This window comes from Channa argus, chromosome 18 (assembly GCF_033026475.1).
Source record: "Channa argus isolate prfri chromosome 18, Channa argus male v1.0, whole genome shotgun sequence".
Lineage (NCBI taxonomy): Eukaryota > Metazoa > Chordata > Actinopteri > Anabantiformes > Channidae > Channa > Channa argus.
Window position 1 is genome coordinate 3,110,308 of NC_090214.1, and position 21,903 is coordinate 3,132,210.

The following is a 21,903-nucleotide window of genomic DNA, read 5'->3' on the forward strand; positions in this document are numbered from 1 at the left end:
TCTAACATCTTTTTCTATGCTGTGAGGCACTTAATCAATAAAATGTCAAAATGTGCTAAGCTAAATGTGCAAAGTAACTAAAGCTGTCAGATAAATGTAGTGGACTAAAACACACAATTTCCTTTGAACTGTAGTGGAAACACTCAAATACAATCCTGCTGGAACGGTTCTGACTTGTAAAACATGTGTAACAGTACTTTCCATTACCATTACTGTCGGTACGCCAAGCTAAACCCCCTGAAATAAGTCTCCCTTCATGGCGGCGATGATGTTCAGGGTCTGATTTAGAGAGTGATTGAATCAATTGTGTGATCACTTTGGGAGATGCAGTTTGTACTGCTGTTGACCTGCACTATACTGACATGTATTCTGTTGTTTTGGTCACATTATATGCATGAGCGAGACGAAACAGAGAAATCGCTACGAACTACTGTCTTAAAACAAGTCATCAGTGCACTTGAACCAGTCCTGCAGTTGGATTAAAAGAGAGAACATGATCACCTTGATGAACAGAAGGCTGCTGAATAAGACAGCTGCAATTTCAGCAAAGTGTAAACAATACATTGACAAATGACTGTAATAAGGGCGGAATCCACCTGAAACAAAGATCCCCTTTAAAATAGTCTAGAGAGCAACTCAAATCAAAAGAACTCATCAAATAAATACTATTTATTGAAAATATTGCATGTATTCAAAGGCTTGGTTTGTTTTATTAACAACATAAATGGAGGTTGACCACTCAGACTAATGCCCTCATTGTAGTTGGAATGAAAATCAAGTACAAGTCTCCTTCCAGTTTCCTTTGTGAGGTCGGATTAATAACTTTCGAATGCCATTAAAGACGAATGCTAGCGTTTTATTTAAGCATGCATTTCAAATTTCCATAAAAGCAAAGTCTTGTTTTAAAAAGGTGTCATTGCACTTTGTTGAGCCTCGTGATTATACTAAGAAAAACAAAGAATAAAAAAAACACATTAAAACGTCCTGGACAAATAGGACTGCACTGCTTTGCATTGACATATCCCACACACTGACAACATATTGGTCCAACATGTTGGATGTAGGGACACCAGTGGTGAAAGTAAGTCAGGAAAAGCAGAAAGACGGGGTTAGAGTACCAATAAAGGTCCTGTGTGGTACCTAAAAAAAAAAAATACAATACTCCAAGCGTTCATTTTGCTTTAAATGCTCGTGAGAGTCTAAAAATGAAGCTGATATCACGTGTCATCAATCCATATTTTATCTCCTGATGTTAAATCAATGTGGAAGGCAGATCTACTGCAAAATACAAGCAAGCAATGATACATTTATATGTAGAAATAAAGCATGGTCTTGTTTTTTAAAGAGAAATGTGTTTACATATGGATCATATTGGATCCGAGCTTTGTTGTTGTGCACAAACAGTAAGATTAACAAGCTAACATTTGTTAAATGATTGCGTGGTTGTGCCAAAAGCATGTTGCACTGCCCTAACAACAGTTTTCAGTATTCTTTAAAAAAAAAAAACAAAACCTTAATTGTTTACACTGAGTACTATTATTTTAATAATCTGAAAACAATCAGCTGGAAAAGCCTCTAAAATTCCTGAATCTCCCATTTGCGATTTGTTTTCAGTCCTGGGTATCCAACATATTTTTTTAACCATCCAAATGAAGTTTGTACATTTTCCAATATTCTCAACCTGTTCTGTCCTAGTACTTGTTGACTTAAATTACTTCTCAACAGGATTTTTGCATATTCAGATCATCCTTATGGCTATAGGCTTCATTAGAAACAAGTATTTAGTGTCAGTCTGTAGCCCTTTGTTGTGTGCATTTGCCTTTACAGGGCTCAGGATTTACTTTCACCACTGAGTGCGACTGAGACGATGGCTTGAGTTTTCTCAGGAAACACAAATGGCACAATAAAGAATTTAGCAGTATTTTTACACATCTCCGAATTCTTCATCACTAGGAGTTAGAGCTTTCCGTGAAACAAAAGACCAGTTTATATTTGCGGTGATACTGTCCAGTCTGCGGTCCTCCGGTCAAAGACTCAGAAGCTGGGACGTTTTCTAATTTAAACTCCGAGTTTGTTGGCTTGTGTCAGCACCACCTTGAGCACAGGCATAAACGCTGACGTCTCGCTGAAGTTGCTGTTACTGACTATGTGGGTGTGAATGTTGAGGCCCTCTGTGTAGGATCGGGACTCTATGGTCCTGGCTATGTTGTGCAGTCCTCCTATGATAGCGGGAGAAAGCTGGAGACAAGAACAGCAAAGTGTTACTTAAAAGTCAAATTGCTCTTTCGTGAACTTTTACAAAACACTTGTTTTGAACGATGTGGGGAAATTTCTCTCCTCAGAAACCCAAACACCTGAGTTTCCCATGTGCAAGTGAAATAATAGCAAAATAATCACAGCACCAGCATAAAGATACAGTTTATGCATTTACAAAGTTACTGCATGTTCTGCAAGTGCAATTTCAGACATTTTATGAGTCTTTTAACACCAGAGAAGGTACTTTTCAGGCCTGCATGAAGCATACGATCAAAAAGAGTCTAAAGCTGGGGACCAACTGTTAATAGCTTTTAAAATATCTTGAATTAATCCTAATTAAACATGACCCACACTTGATAAATACAGATTTTATATTTGCAGAAAGGTGTGGGATAACACCTCTATAAACTTTTCCAGCCAGTTTTTCCAAAAAATATTATCAAAGCCTTTGTTACGACCTTCCTGTTTTTTTCCCCCATTTATAGGTTTTTCCTTCCAATCTAAGGGTGTTAGGGCAGAGTCATATGTTACAGAGTGTAGCATGACAAGCTCATATGTACATAATAATTAAGAATAAATCTCTTTGTGTGACTTTAGCCTTTTACTTGTTGTCATCATGTAAAGTGTCCTTGGGTCTTGTGAGAGCATCTTAAATCAAACTCACCGTCTGCTCTCTGAGTTTATCGTAAAGTGCTTCCAGGCGCTTGTTGGCTTCATCCAGCTTCCTCTTGGTTTGCTGTCAAAATGAGTACAACAAAGAGTGTTATCATACCCGATGCACCACCTTGGTAAGTAAATATTTAATTGCTGTCTTCGTTAGATGAAGTGAACTCACAGGATCAGTGGCAACAGCCAAACACTTCTGGATAAGCCCCTCAAATGTGGTCTTCAGGACCAGGTGTTCATCTGGTATCGGCTTCTTCAGGATCTTCTCAGCTGGGATGGACTGCAGGGGCTAAAAGGGTTAAACAAAAGCAATTAGTGGGTGTGAGTTTGATTTAAGAAAACTCTTTGTTGCATCTTTGTCCCTGTCAGCTGAATGATTACTGTGCATGCCACATGGCCGCGGTTGTAATGTTGTGCCCTCATGTTTCCTGCTATCTAACAAAGGCAAAAGACAAACTAGAATTATCGCATTGCGGTTGTATACCTTTGCAAACCAAAGGACGTTGCAGTTTACATGCATCCATCAGGACATTTCTGAGATATTGCATTCACAGTAATTGGAGGTTCGGACAGACAACCAGAAAACATGATGCCTCCAGCTACAGCTGTCACCCACATGGTGGCATAAAAATAACCGTGCCCTTGTTGCTTACTCTGGCACAGCATATAATGCACATTTTAAAGGGCTGTCTCTGGGGGCAGTGAAACCTGGGCAATCAAACAGCTGCAGCAGGCTAGAAAAAAATATGAAAGGAGTCCGTTTTAATCGCTACTTCTTCACCTAAAACACAGAAAACTGAGGATATTTTAAATCTGTGTACCTGTATGACGTCTCCAGTGGGAGCTCCTGGTGCACCTTCCATACTGGTCTTAGGCATTGCAGGGTTCATGGATGGAGGGGTGAACTGCTGCTGCTGCTGCTGCTGCTGCTGCTGCTGTTGGTGCATGGTTGTGTAGGGAACATGGGCACTGTGTGGGCCCTGACCCATGGCCTGAGGGACCCCAGGTGACACCAGCTGTGCCTGAGGGTCAGCGCCCAGCGGAGCCATAATTGGAGAAGTGATAGGGGCAGGAGGGGTGTAGTTCTGTGGAACCTGCTTAATAAGGAGACACAAGCTTCATTTAAAACATCCTCATCTTTGTCTCCATTTGCCATGTGGATCCAGAAAGATGAGCACAATATAGATGAACATAATGTTTCCCGTTTCCTGAAGCTGCATTTCCCCCCCATTATCTTATTTATATGTTTTAATCACCCAAACAATCAAATAAGAACCAATATGGAAGAAAGCTTGACTGATTCTAAAAAAATAAGTGTTTGCACATTAAACCAGAATGCAGGTTTTTACTCTGGTCGGCACAGTTACCTTCTTCTTTGGTGCTCTGCTCAGGGCCGGAGGGTCATTCCAGCCATTCTGAGGCCCTGCAGAAAAATAGTAGAAAAATAATCCTAATTATTCACTCACACGAACTGGATAGAGTCCACTTTCTATTTTGGTACTTTAGCCCACCCCATGTGGCATTTAGGAGTTGTTTAATAAATGGTTTGTAACATTATATAGTAAATCTAGATCCATTCAAGTGGTCATTAATGGCAGTGGTGGCAGAAGTACACAAACTCAATACTATTTGCCAAAAAGTATTTGCCAAAAAAATGACAAAAAACAAACAAACAAACAAAAAAAACATAGGCACCAATTACTCTGGACATCAAGCCGACTAAGTTACTGCTAAAAGCAAATAATTTTAAACACTAATAAACTTGAAGCTGTTGATAACATGAATGTACATGTTCAGTCCAGATTTGTTCCTCATGTGCCACAAATACGGTTTCTGCAGAAATCTAAGTTTCAGATTTCATGAGAGAACCTTTTCCAAACCTAAAGTCATAATTTAAATACTGATAAAAAAGCAAATATACACCAGTAAAAGCCAACATTTTAAATAGAAAAAATATCTATTGGGAGTAATTTAAACTGACTTTCAATGGTGAAAAATATGACAAAAAAAACTATTTGGAGTAATGAACAAAAACCAAGGACAAAGAGAGACTTGTAGAGACTTGGTGTGGAACAAAAAACATCAGCTGAGTAGATTTGATTTTTACTTTATGTACTAAGGTTGAACCGTAGTAACACATCAACACTTATTAAGTGATTATATATATATATATATATATATAATATATAATATATATATATATATATATATATATATATATATATATATATATATATATATATATATATATATATATATATATATATATATGTTAAAAACAATGTGTTTGTCCCAAGTAACTAAAGTATCAGTAAACGTAGCGGAGTTAAAAGTGAAAAGGTTTTCCTCGGAATTGTAGCAGATTAAAAGTAGCAAAATAGCAAATTAAAGTACTAATTTATAATTTTTCTTGTAAGTCCAGAGCTTGAGTAAATGTACCAACTTACATACCACCACTGATTAATATACAACAGTTTTGTGCAGTTACATCTTCTTGAACGATTGAACATTTTATAATATCTATAATACTTTAATATATTGTCATTTATTTTGTGTCCGGAGAGCAGCATTTCTTCATGAGTGCTCAGAGGAGGAGTTATGGGTATTGACAGACATATTAATAAACACTTATGTCACCCTACAACGTCACATTAATATGTTATAAACCATTTATTCAGGGTTTATATACTGCAAATAAATGCTCAGGAGTGGAGTAAAGTCTGCAGGAATGTTTTTGATTTGTTAAGCAGCCGCCTTGAATGATAATTAAACATTGCCCGGATTAAATGTTGTGTAATTTAGCGCGATGACATTAATGTCATCTTTACTGCAGCTTAAAGTTCACCGATTCGGTCCATCAGCCCCTGAGTGATTTCAAACAGAAAAACCTGGAAAGATTTGTTTTCAATTCAAAATTCCATAAACAATTCTAAACTTAAAATATAATCCCAATCTCCCCCTGTTATGTCAGTATAGCCATGCAAGAGCCATATATTAAAATGTGAAGTTTTTTTAAGAGTTAAATAAATATATCTGTGATTTTGGTAACTGATTAGGCACAAAGAACATTTGTTCTTTTAGTATTGCAAAATATTGCAAGCACCTTTTTCTTTTCTCACATTTTATTAAATCTAAAAATAATCGGTAAAATGAAATAGAAAACACTAATCGGAAATGAAAATAAACACCAGGTTAATTTCTCTGTAGAATCTTAAGGATGGGAAATGTTTGCCTCGACTCAAAGGCAGCACTGTGCTAAATTACCAGCTGCAGCTTTATACAAATAAACTTAACAGAGTGTTATTGCCGGAAATCTACTAATGGAAATTAAATGTGTGTTTAAATTCAGGCTGAGTGAGTATAAAACAACAATCACAGTAAAGATTGATTAGAGCCATGCAGACCTGTTCTCTGAGAGGCCGGGATCAGCTTAGGGTCAAGCTGTGTACCTGAGACTCCACTCGATGGAGGAAGAGGCATGTACGACACAGGAGATCCTGGCCCGCCATGCTGGAAAGACTCTCCCGAGGACACAGGAGCGGGAAAAGCAGAGGAGTTTGGAAAGAAAGGAGCAGAAGAGGATGGGCACTGATTGATGTGAGGTGGGTCGGGATAGACTGAAGGGACTGGTTGAGAGGGGACAAACTGTGTGTACTGAGAAAGAAAGCCAGGGGGCTGAGCGGGAGACGAGGGCTCTGCCGGGTGAAAAGGAGGGGGAGCAGCAGAGGAGGAGTATTGAAGAGGCTGATAGATAGGGACCCCACCAGCTCCAGGTGGGTACTGGTGGACCTGGGGGAAGGCTGGGAGTCACACAGGAAACAACAGATGCTGTTAGTGAGAAACTGTTGCATGCTGTAAAAGTTGCATCGTGGAACAGGACAGAGATAAACACAAGTTAGAGCACAGTGCATGCTAAACTTTACTCAACAAGAAGTTATTCAACAAATGCTTTTCTCACCGTCTGTTAGTGACTGTTACAGTGTACAACAACACAAGAGATCAAATATGACGGAGTCAAACATTTCTGAAGGGAAATGCTTGTCTGCATGTTAAAAAAAAGAGAGATGGGAAAGGCTGTGTGATGTTTGTGTGCCACATCTGGATGGAACCATGTCTCCTACAAAGACGTGGTTCCACTTTTTCCCTATTTAGTGTAGTAACCTAGTTACTGTAAATCTAAATTTACATGCCACAGACTAGTCATTTGGTTCGTCCTCTATCCTTGGCGTTTGTTGAAAGCATGACTCAGATTGTAAGTTTACAGCAGTCTGACTTTCTAACTTGCCTGCAGCCTTTGGTCCTGCACATGTGCACTTGCAAAAACACCATTGGAAACCTGGTTACGCATTTACAGTTGGGTCTAAAATTAGCATCCTCCTATTTTAAAATGGCAAATGGCAACAACAATATAATATTTAATGCACAATTAGTTAGTACAAATGTTCCTTCATCAAAAAATAATTTGTTTTTTCAGGTCATTTCTAAATAATTTGTTATGGTGACAAAAACTTTTGCACTAATTTAATTTAAATAGGGACAAGTCTTCATACATGCAATTAAAAAGGAAAAAAAATTCTAATCAGATTTATAGGTGCTGAACAAATTAATCAAGTTTTCTTCTGCGTGAGTAATACAGTGATTGTTGTTTGTACAACCACAGATGCACTGCAAAAAGGAGCCGCTTATACCTAGTATGGCATTCTGTCTGTCAGTGGTACCTATGTTTCAAAATAAAAATATCAAGCTTATATTCTGTCAGAACATTGTTCCCATAGAAAATGTTTTCGTATTCACGTGCTTATTGATTTTGTTTGAACTGGAACAACACAAAAAAAACAGAGAAGAAAAGTCAAACTTGACAACTTGTAGCTGGACGTGGACGGAGGAGCAAAAAATGAAGGATTGTTCGAATAGTGGATAAAAAAAAAACAAAAAACCCAGAATAACTTCCAAACAAATTCAGCTGATCTGCAGACACAGGGTCCAACAGTGTCAGCTCGCGCTGTCTGTTGCCATCTGAATGACTGGAGTTTGGCAAAATGTGTGAGCCAAAACCACAATCCTTCTTGGAGAATGTACTGTGGACTGTGAAAAGTAGAGCTTTTTGGTAAAGGACATCATTTCACTGTTTACAGAAAAATGAATGAGGCCTTCAAAGAAAAGAACACAGTACCTACAGTCAAACATGGTGGAGGTTCAAAGACGTTTTGTTGCTTTGCTGCTTCTGGCACTGGAAGCCTTGACTGTGTGAATGTTATCATGAAATCTGATCATTACCAAAGAACTTTAGTTTTAGTGGCCAGTGTCAGAAAGCTGCGTCTCCACCAGAGGACATGGGTCTTCCAGCAGGACAATGACCCAAAACACACTTCAAAAAGCTCTCAGAATAGGCTCCAAACAAAGTTCTAAAATGGCCAGCAGTGACTTCACATCTGAATCCCATAGAACACCTGTGCAGAGATCTCACAACAGCAGTTGGGAGAAGGCCTCCTTCAAATCTGAATGACCTGGAGCAGTTTGCAGAAGAAGAGTGGTCCAACATTCCAGTAGAGAGGTGTAAGAAAACCCTCCATGGTTACAGGAGCCGAATGATTTCAGTTATTTTTTCCAAAGGAGGTGCTACCAAATATTACGTTAAGGGGGCTAATAATTTTGTCCAGTGCATTTTTTGGGTTCTGTGTGTAACTGTATCACATTGGACTTTTTCTTCTCGGTTTTTTTGTGTTGTTCCAGTGCAAACAAAATCAATAAGGACGTAAATACCAAAACATTGGAACAATTTTCTGAGAGAACGGGTGCATTTTCTGACAAAATTGCAGGTTTTTTAAAGTATGTTTAATTATCGGCAGGGGTGCCGATATTTTTGGCCATGATTGTATACGCTAACACAAACTGCTCAAATGGCAGCAAACTAACTGCTGCTGATAATAGTTCTCTGGTACCAAATCTATCTCTTTGGCTTCGGTAGCTTATAGAGTTGGTGAAACTTACGCTGGTACTGATGGGAGTACAGGAATGCAGGAGGGGATGAGGCTGGAGGTGCAGCAGCCATCCCAGAGGCGGGCATCCCATACATGGAGTTTGAAGGCTCCACCTGCAAAAACAAAAAAAGGAAAAGTGAAGCCAAGTTTCTAAGAAAAAGATCCACTGTGTCCACTGATCAACAGAAGAACTGTGAGCAGCGATGCACACAGAGGGGAGAATAGTCACGTTTAGCTGCAGAGGGAAACTTCACAAATACAATGAATGTAACCACTGCAGTTCAGACGGGAACAGGGTGCACGCAGAGAGTGATAACTGATTTATGCAGTCATGCAATAATCGTGTTAATACCCAGGGTGCAGAGCAAATGAGAGTCAGTGAATGCATCACAGGGGACGGATGAAACAGTCAGTATCAACAATAGGTTGGGTGGTGATGGGGTAAGGCATTACCACAGACATAGCACTGTAGATACGAGAAGTTTGATGTATCAGTTCGATCAGTGAAAATAATAAGCGTAATCTTTGTGCCAAACTATCGGTGAAAACAGCAAAGTGGGTGTTGAAGTATATATATACCTGCTGGTCTGAAGTGTTGCCTACTTGAAGAAGAGGAGGGACATTGGGAAGGGCTGTGGGAGTTTGGTTACTCCAGGAGGTGACAGTGGAGGCAGCCCTGACCTAAGGCACACAGACACACGGCACATACGAATGATGGCCGGAGTACCAGGAGGGAAAACACCACACACCGCCACAATGTACAGAGAGGACAGGGCTCGATTAACAGGAAGGTTTGTGCAGAAAGACCCCAAACAATGGTAGAATTAATCTCCCTGCATAAATATTTGTGTGAGGCACAGAGTGTGTATAGAGTTCACGGTGTGGCGACGTTTGTAGAGGAACAAAAGACCAAAGTTTTAAAGTTAAAACAAATCTGATGTGTAAAAAGTTTCAACAAAACAGGCTGAATGTATTTCCCACTAAATCAAAGCAAGTTGTGTGCAGTTTAATAAAAAGGTGACAAACCTACACAGTTTCACTGTTAATAGGTTTAGGTTGAATTATAAAACCTTTCTAAATTATCCAGTTGTGCAATATATACAATTTTCTGCAAATCCCAAATTAAATGTACATTTATGTAATATTTATGTATAACTAATATACTTAGAAAAACTTTGTAAAGTTTATTGAGGACTTATGTTTTATGAAATGACTAAAACATCATAGCCAATGACGGTTTACAGGTAAAGTACATGCGATCAAATATTGATATGAACAATGATTATTGTGGTGAACTAAAGCAAACAGTAATAACATAACTAATGGCTGCGGTTTTCGTTACGTGGATTAAAACAATTGTACTTCTACTTTATGGTTGTTGCCACAGGCAGATCTACGTAATGTTACTAATGTTACTAATGTTACTAATGTACTGTATCCATGTTCGTTTATGTCTCACTGTGGAAATTATGCTTGTGCACCTGGTTCCAACATGACACTGCCATAAGTGAAAACAATACTAGGTGCATTTGCAGCTTTAGAAACCTGTTGAAAAACTGAAATGGAAACCTGGAACCCGAAAGTGACAAACAGGTAAAAACATAACAGGTGATCGGAACGTACTGGCTGGTAATACTGCGGCTGTGATGGGGCAGAGGCAGGTGTGGGCACGTGTGGCGGAGCTGCAGCAGTGGCCTGAGGCACCATGGTGGGCTGGAGAGGGGTGAACGGATGGCGCTGATGCCCTGGGCCGTGCTGAGCCTGATGAGCAGGCGCCTGCGACTGTACTCTCCGGGTCTGCGCTGGAGCGGCAGGAGCCGCCGGCTGCTGCCCCAGAGCTCGACTCAGACGATCGCGAAGCTGCTGCACGGCAACCTGGACGGAAGAGTAACAGAGAAAGGTGGACTTAAGTTCGTGTTTTGTGATTGTCTCAGAGAAGCCCACACTTTAACATTCACCATGAAGTAAGTAAACAGACACATGGCCTCACAGTTACTGCAGCATTCAGGTAAAAAGGGAGAGAAACATACAATTTCTGTTTAAGGCCAGTGAATCAAACTAAAGATAAATACAGCATAATCGTCTTCAAAATAAACTTTATAAAACTGGTATTGCAGGTCAGATATTGTAAGTCAAAGTACTGGCATCGCTTCGGAAAATGTTTCAAAAATGAAAGTGTAACTTTCAAACAGCAAATTACGCAGGCAGCTGTGTTACACACCTGGTTGGTGTTGTCGGGCAGGTAGGTGATAGCAGTGGACATGCTGCCCTGGGACGCCAGCAGGTAGGCATACTGGCTCATCTTCTTGGCCAGGAGGACGCCGACAGCAGCAGGACCAGAGCCCTGTGTCTGCTCTACTGCGCGCCGCAGCACCACCACCTTCTCCACCAGGTCCTAGAGTGATGGAGACACGGCACACGGTCATTGGTGTAGATATATGTGTGTGCGTGTGTGCAGGTATATGCATGTGAAACTATGCATGATTTTTTTTCTCTGGAGTTCACAAAGACCAAAGACGTAACAATGTGATGCTTCATGCAAGAGGCCCCAAAATATATGTGACTTCATGTTTGGGAAATTAAGCAAAAGTGTCTCTCTTCACACACCTGGAGAGAGAGTGGACAGTGTCCATCTTGCGCTTTGGTCCACGAAGACACAAGTTTTTCTACATTGCCAGCACATATGTAACACAGACAGGCCTGGGGTTGCAGTTGAGCATCTTCAGCTGCTTCAAGTCTTCCCCCAAGAAGGTCTGAAAAACAGAGAAGTTCAGTTAGAGAGAATAAAGCTGAGAGATTAAATACAACGAAGGTACTGATGTCCCACAGTAATATAAATGGGAGCTAACCGCAGAGGGAGGAGAACTCCTGCGGCTGAGCGTACGTCATGACGGCAGCCAGGGCCTCCTTCCAGTTCTGCAGGTCGCACGTCTTCAGGATGTCATGCCAGTCTTTCATCACCACTGCACTGATCAGCTGCAGGACAAAACAATGTTATCACTGATAACTACAGTTCTTAACTCATAATAGCTCAGTGAAGGTTGTCTTTATTACGGTTATCACTCACCTTAGTTATCTTGCCGTGTGCTTTCGTGAAATACTTCCTCTGGGTCTTCTCTAGGAGCTCGGCCCCCCCCGCTATTGCCAGGAGGATGCTGTCCGCCATCCGATTGTCGTGGAGACAGAGCTCAACAGCTCCCTCAAAGTCTCCGGTCAGCAGAGCCTGAGTGATCAGCCCATCCACATCTCACATGAAAAGAAAAACAAATAATAAGTCATTTTGTAAATCTGAACATCACAGCAAACAACACACACAAAACTACCATCAGCTTCACTAACATCATGTAGCACTGAAACAGCTGTCACCTTGACTGATGCTGAGACTGACTCTTCTTGCAGGGGCAGGGGCTGTAGCTGTGCCCCTCATGGGCTCCTGAACTCCAGCTGAGGTCTCAGCAGGTCTTAGCTCCTCCTCTGCTGCTGCTTTGGTCTCCTAAAACACCGGAGAACATCTTATGAGGTTTTACTGTTTGGTCTTTTACTTCCCTCAAGCTCTGCATGATAGCAAGCGTTAGAAATTAAAAATCGAAAAAGGTGACCACCATCAACAGGATTCAACGTTTGGGCAACAGAGGGAAACGTGCCCTCACCATTTAGCTTACAATGACTCCAAAACACAACTGATCAATGCTCTGTTTGGACCATGAATGTCTTACAGACATCGAGTGAACCATGTTCGAGAGGTGGGATGAGGGAGATCTGAGGGCTCAGAGTGTAGGAAACACATGGAGTAAAAAAAATAAAAATAAAACACAATTCAGCATTTACCTCTCCACAATTTAGGAGTAAAATGGTTGTGGAGAACAAAGAAACTCTCTTGTTTGTACTATTTTTACAGTCCATCTAATAGTTTTTCGGTTTGGATTGAGTGTGGGATCTAAAAACACCAACGATCCGCTTGGCTTTCACACAGGTCTTGTCAATTACTGGATTGGACGTCTTTTCAGATTTAATGTAGGAACACGGATTCAGAGAGACGTCCGTCATGCACAGTGAGTCCTGAATCCTTTTCTCACTCCACCAGGCTGTAGACACTGGCAGGTGTTGATACAGGGATGGATCCAGTCTGTGTGTGTTCACAGTCCTGAGAAAAGGTTTAATCAACCAAGATAATTTCAATGACTTGTGTGTGTGTGTGTTTATTATGATAAGCAGGATTTTTAAAGCAATTCAAATGGGCCACTAGACTACAGGGGCATTTTGGTTTCCTTAATAAGCTGTCAGAGCAAAGCTTGCAACCAAAATATTTTTTCAGTTGGTTCTAGCTAATGTCAGACTGTAAGCACATTAGGGCTTGTTATTTTATTTTTATTGTATTTTATTCTGTCTCTGTGTACATACTTTATACTTTGCATTCTAACTTTATATTCTAGATTATGTGAATGCACCTGACACCAGGACAAAAGTAGTGTTAAGCGTTTTTAACTGTGCCTGGCAATAAACCGTTTTCCTGATTCTGATTCTGAAAATAGAAAATGTGCTCAGTGGAATTCTTGTTTGTAATGTGAAACTGTTCCAATTTTAATCTGTTTTATTTTTATTTTACCATAACAACTTTTGAATGATTATTAAATTGTTTCCCTTTCTATTAATTAAGCCCTAACGATTAGTATTCAACCTCAACCCAAAGCTTCCAGATTATATTCGACTGAAGATTAACAAATGGACTTCCAGAAGGAAGGCAGTTAGAAGGTGTACCTCCTCCAATGGGATCTCCTCCTCCTCCATTTCCTCCTGTGGGAGAACCTGGTCCACGTTGGCTTCTGGTTCATTGCTGAGGGTTCCCTCTGAATCAGCTTCTGCAAGCTCTTCAGCGTCTGCTTCAGCAGGCGAATCTAGGTCAAGAGTGGCTGCTGGCTGAAGGTTTGCTGCAGCGATCATGTCGAATGCTGCCTCAGGAGTGTCGGCGGCCGGCAGCAGGCTTAAGTCAGCTGCAGGCTGCAGGACAGCTGGAGCAGGTGCATCCACCTGAACAAAGAGGGGTGATGTGGATTCAGTCAGAGATGATAAGTGAATTTTCAAATGCAGGGAGGCACATTTTGTGAATATTTAATATGCAGGCAGTTTGTGGAGCTTTAGAGAAAATGTGGACCACAAACAGTGGTCATGTATAAATTCTTTGGTCAGGATGTGTTTTGTATTACATGATGATAAAAATAAAAATAAATGTGTTTGTAATGTATGCACTGGATTTGTGCACAGGGTCGTTGGTGCTGCATGACTGCTGGATTGACTCAAGACAATAGTTAATTTAGTGACGGGTCAGGATCAGCTCTTTGGTCTAATGAAGATGAGGAAAATAATGCGATGAGAGTTCCGGCTGGAGGCATTTTTCAAGCAGCGGCCGGTATAAAGTTTGGCTTTAACATGTTACTTGACTCACGTTTAAGTTCAGAGGAGGAAAAAGGTTTATGGACAGACAAACACATTGGCACCTTGCTGTGGGAAGACTTTCCAGATCAAGACAAAAGCGTTTCATAGTGTGTGCTTCAATCAAAAGTATGTTAACACCCTTCCCAGCTTCCTCTTCCTCAGTTTAAAAAAAAAAAGAGAAGTACTGAGTTGAGGCTTTATCTTTACTTTCACCACCTCCTTATTGCAAAATGTAAAACTTAGGCTACAGTGAGTAGTCAAGAACTGACTGTCTACAGTGGTCAGTTCTGCTGTACCATCAGTTTAAGAATGTAAGCGGGAATAAATCTATAGGAATTGAGAGTGATGATGGGTAAATTTGAAAGGATTTCAACTTACACACATTCAACCTGTTAATGACAGTTGCTGATTTAGATCGTTTCTAACTGGACAGACACAGGAAAGTCTGTGACAGACTTTAGCAAGCTATTCTCCCCGTTTGCTGAGTTTGCTAAAAAATTGTTTGCATTAAACATTATAGAAGAAGAGGAACTCTTCTAAATAATTGCTTGTTAAATTCCAATGTTGTTCTTTAAAAAACAAAAATCAGAATCCATTAAGTTTACTAAATCATTCAGCCTAGATGTATGGGATACCTTCATATTGCCATCTTCAATGGATACCACATGTGCAGAACGGAGGTCTTTGTTTCTTAGATGGTGGACAGAGAATGAAAAAGCATGTATGGAGAACTTCTATTGGTTAAGTTTTGACACATTTTGAGTTTTGTTAGCCAATAGGAAAAGTTTTCATGTTCTCCGTTTTATGATTTCTGATCGAATTCTCTGCGATGGAAGTACTTTCTAAATTGGCTATGAAGTATTGCATGGAACAAACTTACCTTCAGAGAATCTGCAGCCTTTTCCTCTAGTGCTGCTGAAATCTGACCACAAAAACAACAATTAGTTAGTTAGTGACTCTTTGATAAATGAGTATTGAAATGAACTCTCGCTGACTTTAAGATATTTTTTGCAAGAGAAACCTGAGGAAAATACGTATATCCAGTACATACAAATTAAATTTACAGCAATACTATCGATCAAATCGATCATAAGCTTTAAAGAAACTTTTAAAAATTAAACAAGTCATTTCAGTAGTGAGGTTTTCAGAAGATGGACTGACAAACACCAGATTCCTATTCACATATTTTAAACCCATATATAATTAGCATCACATCGGGCATTTATACAGACATAGACAAAATTATTTTTTTACTTGAAAATGACAAGAGCAATGCAAGAATTCTCCAATTTAAAAAGGCTAAAAAGTACTGATTATAAGATTAAAGATCTGTTAATGCAAATTACAAGAAACGCTTCACACACACATTATTTATAATCTATTTTAACAAATCTGTCTTGGTCATTTTCATTTGTTGTATCATTAAAATAGACAGTTTTACCAAAAATAAAATGCAAAGCCACATTTTTTTATTTCTTTTGTCAGTTTCAAATTATTTCAAAGAAAATTGTGGGTTTCTTCTTTTTCTTTTCCTGCACGGGTACAAACAATGACACCCATGTCTGTAGAAACCACATCTCACCTTTAAAGCTAACTCCTCTTTGTTGTACCCCAGAAGTTCCAGGTACTTGCTTCGGATATCGCTTTCAAAATTAGCCTGTTAACACAAAACAGTCAGAAGACAATAATGCAACTGCTATTGATTTGAATCCGCAGTACAAAAAGATGCTCTTCTGAATTTCATACCTTGAGGAAGGACCAAACAGTCTTTTCAAACTCGTTTTCAGCTGCATCCATCTTTTCCTGGCAGAACTCCACGAAGCTGCCTGCGCACAGAGTTGCCTGCAGCTGATCGGAGCGCTTCAAAAAGGCTGTTTCTGTGACAACCTGGCTGATGTGCACGACATGTGAGGTGGGCAGTTGAGGTTGCTGAGGGTTCGGCTTTGTGTTCTCCAGAGATACCAGCTTTCCACCAAACTAGGATTGAACAAAACGCAAAAACATCTAAGTACTAGAAATGGGAAAACAAAGAAACACAACTCTTAATGTCAAAAAAAAAAAAAAAAAAAAAAAAGCTTAAAAAAATGGGACTCACAGCAAATGAGGCTCCCACAGGTCTGCGGATCCACTTGGGTGGTTTCTTCAGGGGGTTCACTGGAGCTGGAGGGGCAGTAGTTTGGGGCAGCTGCAGAGGTGGCAACGTTTGGCCTGTTCCAAAAGGATCCATGTTCCCAAATGAATTGCTGATCTTTAACAAAAATCCAAAACAAAGTCAGATGAAATAACGTGCAGCTCGGATAAAGGTATTGATAAAGGTGGTTGAGTTCAACAGACGTCGAATTTCAAAACACTGATCACACTGCATCTGAAAAGGCATCAAACACAACAACTAAACAGCTGCAATATATAAAAAAGAACGAATTCCATTTTATCCTCGTACTTTGCTATAAGTGTAAAGTGGGGTGGTCAATGGTGGTTCCCAAAAAGCTGGCCCAGCTTGTTTTAGCGCTTCACACAGCTGGTGACCTGGATCACGTCTGTTCAGTTAATCAGAAGCCAGCAGACAAGCGTTGTGCACGTATAGTCAGAAAACAAGCAGAGATGCAGTTGTCGAGAACTGAAGTTTGCCATCCCTTGACTAAAAGGATCACTGATGACTGATTGTCACGGTGGCCTTACTTTTTTTTTTAGTTCTTACTTGGTCAGCGTTTCTCTGGCTCTGCGCTTGGCTGCTGCCTCCCATGATGGAATAGATGTCGATATGTCCATCAAAGCTAGCAGCCGACAGCACCGCAGGGTTCCTGGGACACCACTGGATGTCAAAGCACCACTGACTGCTGGTCGGTAACTCATACAGCACCTGATGATACAAGAGGATAATTTATGACACTGGAGGGCAGAGGAGATTTTCCTTTCGGTGTAATCTGCTTTCATAAAGTAAAAAATTACTGTTGTAGTATCGGTCCACTACCAGCTTGCGTACTCGTACTCATAAAAACTATCTTCAATGTACTTTATGGAAAACTTTATGGCAAGCTTGGATTTTCTTTGAAACAACAATGCTCAATATGAGCAACAAAAGCCACCAATAGTTATAAAGAGTGTATGAGCAATTTAGGAAATTGTTCTTGATGAACATCAGTCTGCAGAAATGTGTAGATGAAAATGATTTGAATTCTTGTTCAAGCTATCAAGATTTCCAAAGTTACGGCAACCATATCAACTACATTTTTAAAATATATGTAGTACACAATCATTGAGTACCTGCATTAGTACTTGGTATTTGAGAGCAGTCACATTTAAGTACTCGTACTTGCAGTGGTATCATTTCATCTCTAATTTACAGTAAATCTTTTACCTCTGCTGTGTTTGGATTCCAGCACAAAATCCTGTTGTCCTTCCCACAGCTCAGGAGCAGCTCAGGATCAGCCAAGCTCCAGGCGATCGACAGTATGCCCCTGAATGTGAAAAGCAGTACAGTTATATCTAAACATAATATATGTACATCTTAATAATTAAAAAAGAGGCTGGCGAAATTTTATATTTTTATTAATGTTATTAAAATCCTTTGAAAGGTTATTCTCTCAGTTCTACCACCACTTCCCTACCCAATCTGTGGTTCTCAGCTTCAAAGCCAGTGCATCCTACTGAAGATGCAAACTGCATTAGATCAACGTGACAAGTGCTGTTTTACAAAGAAGCTCTAAAGAAGGATTTCAACCTATATCACAGCACCAGATCATCCAGAATTAGGCACTGTGCAATTTTTATATGAAAATTTGGAAATGGGACTACTTGATTAAAAGGAAAACCTAAAATATCACCAGGCTTATCCTTAAAGGCTGCAAAGCAAAGCTGACAGCTTAATCTTAGCTTAGGGTCACACTGACAAGTGTGTTTACCGTGTGTGATTCTCTAAAATCTTGAGGGGAGAGGTAGCAAAGCGTAAGTCCCACATCTGGATGACCGGCATCCGATCGTCCTCCGAGGCTAAGACCAACTGAGTGGCCACTTCGGGGTTCCAGGCCAGCCCAGAACAATGCATCTAAAAACCAAATACACAAACATTAAATTAGCCTGTTTTAGTTCAACATTTAGTTCAACAAAGTAAAAAAAAACAAAACATTTTTTACTGCAGAAAGAACGACGTACTCTGTTGCTGTGGTCGCTAACTTTAAGAATGAGGTCATTTTTGCGGAGGTCCCAAACCGAACCTCGGCCACTCGGGCTGGCAGAGGCCAAGATGTGCTGCACTTGCCTGTTCCACGACACACAGCTGATGTCCTCCAGAGGCTTTAAGACAAAAAGATTAAGTTTAATATTAATTATTTATTGATTACTGCAATATTTACATCTAAAACTGTTTCTATGTGTACATTTATGTGTACATTTTAAATATTTGACATTACCAAACCAGACATGATCTAATTGTGAAGAACAAATGAACCTGTAAATAAATCACAGAGATTTACAAAACATACTAGAAAATAAAATGTAGTTTATAATATTTAAACATACCTGAGTTTTAGGCCCTGGTGTCATTGGGGAGCCAAAGTTATTCATGTCCCAGATGTAGATTTCTGACTCATTGCCACCTGATGCAACCAGGTTTGTCTGCAGTAAAAAAAGGACGAAATGCAAAATGAGTCCGTGCATTTGTCAGCAATTTCAAACAGAGTGCAATCACGTAATGTTGACATCACCAGCAATGCAGTTAAGTGAATCATACTTGGAATGGGTTGACGTCGAGGGCTCTCACTGGCCCCGTGTGCAGGTCACTCGCAGCAATTATCACGTCGCTTTCTCCAGCGATGATCTTTGCAGCATTGTACAGGATGACGTTACCATTCTCACCTCCTGCGATAAGGACGCCGGAGGGTTGACCTTCGGTGTCCATTCCATAGGGACTCCATACCAGTTTGTGATATCTGCAGAGAGGAAAACATCCATGTATGCAAGGCGGCATGAATATGGAAATAAGCACGACTGTGGTGAGGAGCTTGTTCTACCTGTGAGCAGAGGAGAAGCTGCCACATGATTTCATGTCAAGGGAAGGCTCAGCCAAGTCCAGCTCGAAGAACTCCAAGGACGCATTGGTGCTGAAGGAGGCATCAAGCTGCTGGGCTGATGTTCCTGCAGAAAGAATACACAACAACCTTTGTTACAACACTCAGTCACAGTACAAACTATTTTTCTAATAAGCCATTTTTCAAGCAAAAGGGACAAAATGTTTGAAAGTTACACATTCTTAAGAATTGAAATTATTGGCCAAAAAAAAAAAAAAGAAAAGCAGTTAATGACATTAGATTAACCATTTTTTGCAGGTCTACTTTTGTTTTGTAATATGCAGAACTGATTCATGCTATATATTAGTCCCAATAAAACCAAAACATAAACATGTCTCCCATTATAAATGACGTTGCCTTATTAAACTCACCTATTAAAAAGCCAGCTAAGGAGTGAGAATTATTTGCTGAGTGTTAAGAATTACTTTTATTACCCAGTAAAGCAAATAATCATTTGTGACTTTGTGTTTTATCCATCTGTCGTGTTACGTAGTATAAGTGTGTGAAAATGTACTTCTCCAAATATCAAATGCAGCATCATTTTCTCTTTTGTTGTCATTTGCAAGTGAACTAAAAAGGTAAACAAGCGAGATGCTCCATGACTCTGATATGTGTGAGTGGCTCCATGAACGGCTTGAAATCTTGACAAAATGACATAATGAGCTGATTAAAACCGCAGATAACAGCAGCAGCAGCAATAGAGACAGCAGGCCTGTGCTGGTTGGTGCTTGCCCGTACCTGTGGCCAGGTAGATGGGGTGGTGCTGTGCAGGACTCCAGCTCTGGATGGCTGTGCGGTTGATCTCTTTGAGTTTCATCCTAGAAAAAATAAAGGATGATTTCAAAGCCCCATGCAGTTACAGTAACTTATAAAAATTATTCTGACACAGCTTACACACACGCACACACAATTTTTAGGAGACAAATCCACAGTTCAGGGGAAGCGTCTCTGCATTACTTAGTCATAGCAGAAGGATGCCTTTCAAAATTACAGTCTTTTCAATGTCATAATCGCCCTGTGTTACTACAGCTCATGAAGAAAACAAAGGTTCATCAAACACCTGTAACTAGGTGTAACTGGATTATAACTCAAAATTAAGGGAGTATTGACCGATTTCAGTACACTTTTAATTAACAATAACTAACTTTGACCTCAATCACTTTCATTGAACTCGCATTAGGTTTGGGTCGCTTCACCTCCAGTTCAATGTACATGTACTGCGCCAAAACAGGCTTGATGGCCGACAGTCACGTTAACTATATGGCCCTGGTTTATACACAAGTAATTACTACCGTGTATGCAGCAGCTTCCTCATTCAGCTGTGCTACGACAATAACCCTGACTACAGTGTTAAAGACGAACGTGTACTTTGATTAACACTACACGGAGACTGGATTGGAAAGCAGGGGCATTCAAGAGTCTTTGCCATGAATCTCTGGCATATTCCCAATAATACACTTGATCAACCATTAGACATGACATGGACAAAGAGCAAAAATAATAAGTGAATGAGTTGATGCGTAAAATATCGTATTGTTTTAAAATTAGAGTTTGTAACATCCATGTCGTGGGTTTCCCAGCCAGATTAAATAACAATTATCTTCAAATTATGCTCTAGCTAACGTTACTGCCTATATCAGGCTAGAACACGTTTAAGACCTTTCTGAATGAAATGTAATGGCTTTGAACGCATTCTGATGAAGAAAAACACCCAGATCCGTGTTTTAAAAGACTTTGGACATCATTACGAATTCATTATGTACTTAAGTCCCCAGAAAACTGGGTGCACTTTTCAGAAATGCATTGGTTAACATTAGCAAGCTAGCGGCAAGCTAACAGCTGATGAAAAAGGAAGAAACAATGCCAACAAAAGCCTCCGGGGTACAAGAAATGAAATGTAATGTTTTTGTACTTGCTTACTAAGACACTGTACTGCACGTACTAATATAGCTCCGAGGGGATTTGTAGCCCGCTAGCTGCCTGCAGGGAAAATGAAATAGAACAGTGTGATAACTGTGTTTCACACAGAGATCTAATTTCTCCACTTACCTTTTCTTCTTCGCTGCTTCTTACATGAACGCACGCATAAACTGCAAAACAAACACAGACACCCTCCAGAAGTCCAATGTGTCCTCTCCGTTCTGCTCAAAGGCGAACAGCCGTGAAACGCACAAGAAGCGCTGGCGACCGGGTCCTAGCAGTGGACTCCAGACAGAAATCCACGTCTCCACTGGTCTCCATCAACGTGGCACTAAGCAACACAACTCCTCTTGCCACGAAGAAGAACAACTTCCGGCGACGTACCCCCCCCATGCTAACACCATGCTAACGTTCAGATTACTAATTATTAACTTCACACCAGCTGCCTTTGGTTAAGTTTAACATTTCTTCAATTCCCCCAAAACGAAGATGTCAGCAGAAACGCGCAGAAAACACATTTTACTTTTTGACTGAATTATGATGATGACTTCAGGGGTGCAGAGTAACTATGTACGTCGACT

The 21,903-nt window shown here is 40.1% G+C and overlaps 1 protein-coding gene across 8 annotated transcripts; it reads right to left on the minus strand.

Annotated features, from left to right (window-relative positions):
• Window positions 1–835: 835 nt before the first annotated feature.
• sec31a (SEC31 homolog A, COPII coat complex component) lies at window positions 836–21,667 on the minus strand. Of its 8 annotated transcripts, none has more exons than XM_067483432.1 (28): window positions 21,452–21,667; window positions 20,141–20,220; window positions 19,346–19,469; window positions 19,066–19,264; window positions 18,855–18,950; window positions 18,489–18,629; window positions 18,239–18,381; window positions 17,695–17,794; window positions 17,035–17,196; window positions 16,432–16,584; window positions 16,083–16,313; window positions 15,919–15,993; window positions 15,217–15,258; window positions 13,662–13,931; window positions 12,270–12,396; window positions 11,971–12,149; window positions 11,753–11,879; window positions 11,511–11,656; window positions 11,125–11,298; window positions 10,527–10,778; window positions 9,483–9,584; window positions 8,914–9,016; window positions 6,372–6,722; window positions 4,290–4,345; window positions 3,744–4,016; window positions 3,092–3,211; window positions 2,921–2,992; window positions 836–2,238 (listed from the first exon to the last, which is right to left on the minus strand). In XM_067483432.1, the coding sequence occupies exons 2-28, from the start codon at window positions 20,217–20,219 to the stop codon at window positions 2,059–2,061; spliced, it is 4,077 nt and encodes a 1,358-aa protein (XP_067339533.1). In that variant the 5' UTR covers window position 20,220; window positions 21,452–21,667; the 3' UTR covers window positions 836–2,058. The 8 variants fall into 8 exon arrangements, with proteins under 8 accessions (XP_067339533.1, XP_067339531.1, XP_067339530.1 ...); XM_067483430.1 differs by having other exon boundaries at window positions 6,327–6,722; XM_067483429.1 differs by having other exon boundaries at window positions 3,744–4,019; window positions 6,327–6,722.
• Between the last annotated feature and the right edge of the window lie 236 nt (window positions 21,668–21,903).

Coding starts and splice junctions, on each gene's coding strand:
- sec31a (XM_067483429.1), bottom strand. CDS start 20,219: ATGAAACTCAAAGAGATCAACCGCACAGCCATCCAGAGCTGGAGTCCT. Junction 10,779..11,124: donor TGCCCGACAACACCAACCAG/GTGTGTAACACA, acceptor TCTTCCGTCCAG/GTTGCCGTGCAGCAGCTTCG. Junction 3,212..3,743: donor CCACTGGAGACGTCATACAG/GTACACAGATTT, acceptor TAACCCTTTTAG/CCCCTGCAGTCCATCCCAGC.